The sequence below is a fragment of the Corylus avellana genome, chromosome 3 (genome assembly GCF_965113065.1).
Source record: "Corylus avellana chromosome 3, dhCorAvel1.hap1.2, whole genome shotgun sequence".
NCBI lineage: Eukaryota > Viridiplantae > Streptophyta > Magnoliopsida > Fagales > Betulaceae > Corylus > Corylus avellana.
Genome location: NC_142492.1, coordinates 19,642,411 through 19,648,044, shown reverse-complemented (window position 1 = coordinate 19,648,044; position 5,634 = coordinate 19,642,411). Strand labels below are relative to the sequence as shown.

Genomic DNA, 5,634 nt, shown 5'->3' with positions numbered 1-5,634 from the left:
TCTGTTTCAGGTGAGGACGAAACCTCAATAACGGAGTATTATGGTGAGTTAAAAAATATTCTAGAGTTACGTTACCCTGGCCAAAATCTCGTGTACTTGTTTGAGTGTGATTGGTGGGACACTGGGAGTGCAACAGGAGTACGAATGGACCAAGGCTTCACGATTGTGAATACTTCTCGTAAATGGTGTGAATCCGACCCGTTCATCTTAGCATGTCAAGCTTCGCAAGTGTTTTACTTGGATGATCCCAAATTGGGTGGTAATTGGAAAGTGGTGCAGAAGTGGATCAATAGAGACATCTATGATATTCCAACAGTACAAAAGGGAGATAATACAGAAGATGACCAAAGACTCAGTGATGACGTATACCAGGAAGGTGAATGTGTTGGGGGTAATATGGTCTTTGTTGATGAAGCGAATGTTGAAGCCTCCACTCAATTACGTAGAGATGATGCGACAATAGCAATTGACGAATTATATATTCAACTTGATGCAAGCATGTTTGCCAACGATAACTTGCCAGACGAGGACCATTATACAAACTTTGATGAGGAAGAGGAGTTATGTAGCGACAACGATATAGACTCTGAACACGAAGAGGACTCTGAACACGAACAATCATCTTCAAGTAACAGTGCTACAGATTCTGAATATGAATCTGATGATGAAATGTGTTGAACACATAAGCTCAAATTTGGTGTAAGTACAAAGTGTATTAGCATATTTAATGAAATTGATGCTCTCTCTCTCTCTCTCTCTCTCTATATATATATATATATATATATATTGTGGTGTTTTTATTTTTATTTTTTACTAGCATGATTATTGTATGTTTGTCAAAAATATTGAACATGCTATATGGTTATAAATTGACTAATATAATTTTGTGGTTTTTGACTTGTTAGCAGATTGATCATAACAATGACAACAACAGGACGCAAACGTGTTCCAGCAGCACGAGGCCGAGGCCGAGGCCAAGGTCAAGGCCGGGGCCTTATTGACGAGCATGAGAGTCCGACTCTCAATTCTGGGTTTGGTGATACAGATATGCATGTGTCGCCCTCGCCCCCCCTCCTCCTCGAGTCAGTGGATGGGCATCCTTCGCATGAGTCTAATAATCCTATTCACTCAGTGGCAGGATTGGATTCACAGGGAGCCGCCCCTACTGCATCTTGTAAGTTCATGAATTTTATATTTATGAACTGTTATTTTTGTATTATTTTGGTTTGTTATAGACATTTGACAATATACTTTTCCAAATATAACTTACTACGTTACCATGTTTTGCATAACAGCTACCACGTCTGTCAGAAGTGTAAGGGGTAAGGCCAAGTGTAAGAAGTTGAGTGACCATGTACTTAAGCATGGTCCCGTAGTGCTAAACATCCCAAATAGACACCGGGCACCTGTAGGCGAGAATGCATCATGGTTTGCAAGCAAGATTGGGGAGATTATTCGTAACATGTGCGAACTCCATCACGGTGAATGGAAAAAGGTCCCAGCTGAAGAAAAGAGCAAGTTGTTGTTTCATGTTCAGGTATGAATATCAATGTAATGTTTAATAATATGTTTCGTATGGAAAATTAATGTGACACATTTTTTACCATTGTTTTCTTATCTATTATGTATCAGTCAAACTTCGCACTGAATATGGAACGATACGAGCACATCAAAGCTGTTGAAAATAAATTGGGTCGTGCATATGCTAGGCTTCGTTCGAACTTGTATAGGGATCATTACAAGAAATATTTTGACGGCATTGATAAAGACGATGATGAGGGGATTGCCAGGGCTAAGGCTATTGGGAGGGAAAACGTGCCAGCAGGGTATGGTCCTCAACAGTGGAACCTAATATGTGACTCATTTGATGACGGTAAATGGAAGGTAAATATATATTATTATACTGATTAGAATATTCAAATTGATATAATTTGCATGCACTTGAGGACATTTTATGAATAATTGTGTTTTTTTTTTCTTTCCAAATTTCATAGAAAAAGTCTGAACGAAATACCCTAAACAGAAGCAAATTGGAAACAAATCACACAGCTGGGACTTGTTCATTTGTCAATGTCATTTACAAAAAGGTAAGTATCTCGTACCATAATTTAATGAAAGTAACGTTATTTAGTGTAAACTTTGATTATATGTATTATGTGTAGGAACAAGAAACAAAAGTGAAGCCTAATCCTGTTGAACTGTATGAGGTTACCCATACAAGAAAAAAGGATAAACAGTTTGTGAACGACAAATGCAAAAGTCTATATGTAAGTAATTGTTTACGCTCCGATCATTAAGTTGATTAGTGAAGAACATGAATAGTAAACTTGCATGAAGTATATGTTAAACTAAGGCCAACTATGACTTGTGCAGCTTCAAATGCAAGAATTAACAACCAGTGAGGGCTTAGAGGAAGGCAATGTGGAGGGAACAAGTGTGGATGACCGAATGCAAGAAATAGTCACACAAGTACTAGGGGGCCGACGAACTGGGCACGTTAGAGGAATGGGATGCGGTCTTATTCCTACCCCTTTAAGAACTTCATCTCAAGCGTTCACCCAGTTCGACAACCACGATGAGTGTAGGAAAAGACAAGAAGATACTCAAAGCGAGCTTCAACAGACTAGAATTGAACTTCATCAGTACAGAGAGAATTTGCAAGCCAACGTTGAGGAAACGAACAAATTAAAAGCCACTGTTGAGTTCTTAATGTCACGTATTGGAGGGTTAGTGAAACTTTACCTATGCATTAATTTTACAAAAACACACATACTAAGTAATCGTTAAAAAGCTTATTGATCATTATATGAAATTTTATTCTATTAGGTCTGGAGGGAGCTTGCTTGGAGGTGCATCAAGTGAAGCCAACAATTGAGGGAGCTTTGGAATAACTTTATTTAGGATGTACTCTTTGATAGCATGTATTTGTGATATATTTTTTGATACTATGTATTTGGATAGTTGTTGGTACTTTCTATTTGCTAATGTGTATTTGACTATTTGTTGATCGTGATCTGTTTGGTAATGTATATCTGTTGGTACTTTTTATTTGGTTTATATTATATTAAGATATTCGCAAAATTTTTGGTTCAACAACTTTTGAGTTAGTAAATCTCCCTTGACATGGTTATCAAGGTTAAAGAACTTTGAGTAAACAATGCAAGGGAGTAATAATATCTTTCTAAATTTTATTTTTAAGTGTATGCAGGATGACAAGAGTACAAGAAAGTTAAACCGCCCAAGCAGGTTCTCGCTTTAATATATTTCATGAAGAAACACATTTTTAGTATCTCTTTCTCTATCATTTTGGGTTTCATTTTCATTGTCTTTGATATTATATATTGGTTCATTGTGGTAGATTACTCAAATTGCTTATGAGGATGAATTGGCAAGGAAGAGAATGCAGATAAGTACTTTATTTTGGGTTTTGGAATTTTGCTGCCCATGAATTGTAAAAAAAATATTTAATAGTTTTTTCCCTTGACAGGTTTGGTTAATGGGGCAGTTCTCACATATTTTTTATGATTTTGATGAGATTAGTCATTTTGAGTTATGTTTCTTGTGGGCATTTAGATTAGTTTGATTATTTCATATATTAATTGATTCATCAAAGAATGTTGTTGTGTACTTAAACATAAATGCAATGTTTCTTATAGAGGTACTCTACGTGCATTTTATTTGCCCATGCATGGAGTTATGTTTCTCCGGATAAGTTTTCCTGCTGAATTCTTTTAGTGTTGGTTTCTTCATAGTGAACTTTTTTTTTTGGCCTCAATCTTGTTAGGCGCACAATGCTTATCATGGTGTTGGCATTGTCAAATTGATGGGCCGTAGCAGTAGATATATAGCTATGCATGCATCCCTAGCTAGTGGACAAATTGACATATGTTTGATTCATGAGGTACTTATTACTAGCAATTAATTGGATAGTTATCTTTGTGAGCTGTTACTGATTCTACTGATATGCACATCTAAGGTATCTTTTAATTTGCACGGGCCTCATGGTGTTTTGAGTCATCTGAAATACCTGATTGAGACAAAGGGTTCGGCTGTTATTTGTGTCGCAGAGGGAGCACGGCAGGTGAGTTACGTAAGGAATTCATATTTTCGCTTTTGGGTTGAATACTATTAATTGATCAGGAGATTTTAATTGTGCAGTTCTTTTTTGGCTTCATGAAATACTGTGAAAAACTGCCTGTGTTCATTTCATTGCATTGCATAGATCTTATAACTTCTTCATTATATTTTTCCCCAAGATGAAGAGTAAAATTCAGTATGTTATTGTTTTTTGATGCAGAATTTTATTCAGAAAACTAATGCTAAAGATGCGTTTGGGAACATTGTATTTGGAGATTTCGGTGTCCACATTCAACAAGAGGTTGGTGGTTGTATTTTGACTAATTTCATGTGGTCTTCATCTCTCCATGACTCTTGAGACAAGTTAAGTGGGTTGATAAATAATGAGCTGACTAAAAGTCTAATTTTTAACATCATTGATATGTGTTGCATGGATAAGAATGGACTGCACTTTGGCGTTTTAGTTGTCATTTGTCAGAGTTACAAATATGATATATTTTAAGCCATCAAGATCTTACTCTATTAGTGACTCTTTTTGCTAAGACTAGTCAGTTGCTTTTTTGATGTTCTTTGTGTGAATTGAGAATCACTTGAACTGGAAATCATTAGAAAACGTACTGATGCTGCGATCGATCGCACTTGGGAGTGCGATCGATCCCAAAATTTCGAAAACCTACTGATGCTGCGATCGATCGCACTTGAGTGCGATCGATCGCAGCATCAGTAGGTTTTCGGAAAATTGCGATCGATCTCACTCCAAGTGCGATCGATCTCCAAATTTTGAAAACCTACTGATGATGCGATCGATCGCACACAAGTGTGCGATCGATCGCAGTTTTTTTTTTTTTTTTTTTTTTAGGGACCATTAGGGTCGACAATTGTCGACCCTAATGGTCAACTAATCAGCGTCTACTTCAAAGTGGACGCTGATAGTCAATTTTTTTTTAATATTTTTGGACCATTAGCGTCCACAACTGTGGACGCTAATGGTCAACTATTAGCGTCGACTAATTCTTTTGTGTACATCATCTTTAGAGTCAAACACATGTATCTTTTAGCGTCGATAAAGTGGACGCTAAAAGTCATCATTAGGGTCGACTCTAAGTGGACGCTGATAGTTAGTTTTTTTTTTAATTTTTTAGGACCATTAGCGTCCACTTTTGTGGACGCTAATGGTTTAACTATCAGCGTCCACTCTTATTTGGACGCTAATAGTTATTATTATTATTTTTTTAAAAGGGATATTAGGGTCCATAAAGTCGACGCTAATGGTTAACTAAAAGTGGACGCTATTGCTTGACTATTAGGGTCGACTTTCGCTCCCGTTTACATCATCTTTAGGGTCCAAACATTGCGACTTTTAGGGGCGATAAAGTGGACGCTAAAAGTGATCATTAGGGTCGACTTTTAAGTGGACCCTGATGATCAGACGTTTGATCATTAGGGTCGGACTATTAGGGTCGACACTTTTAGGGTCGAAAAGTGGACGCTGTTGCCAACAGCGTCCACTTTAGGGTCTTTAGGGGCGACTTAAAGTCGCCCCTAAAGAGCTAATTT

General features: G+C 37.1%; 1 protein-coding gene across 1 annotated transcript; it reads left to right on the top strand.

Annotated features, from left to right (window-relative positions):
• Positions 1-909: 909 nt before the first annotated feature.
• On the top strand, positions 910-2,914 carry LOC132168711 (uncharacterized). Its single transcript, XM_059579732.2, has 7 exons — positions 910-1,174; positions 1,296-1,537; positions 1,633-1,884; positions 1,995-2,087; positions 2,163-2,267; positions 2,374-2,726; positions 2,827-2,914. Exons 1-7 carry the CDS (start codon positions 922-924, stop codon positions 2,873-2,875), a joined length of 1,347 nt encoding a protein of 448 aa, XP_059435715.2. The 5' UTR covers positions 910-921; the 3' UTR covers positions 2,876-2,914.
• The last annotated feature ends 2,720 nt before the right edge of the window (positions 2,915-5,634 follow it).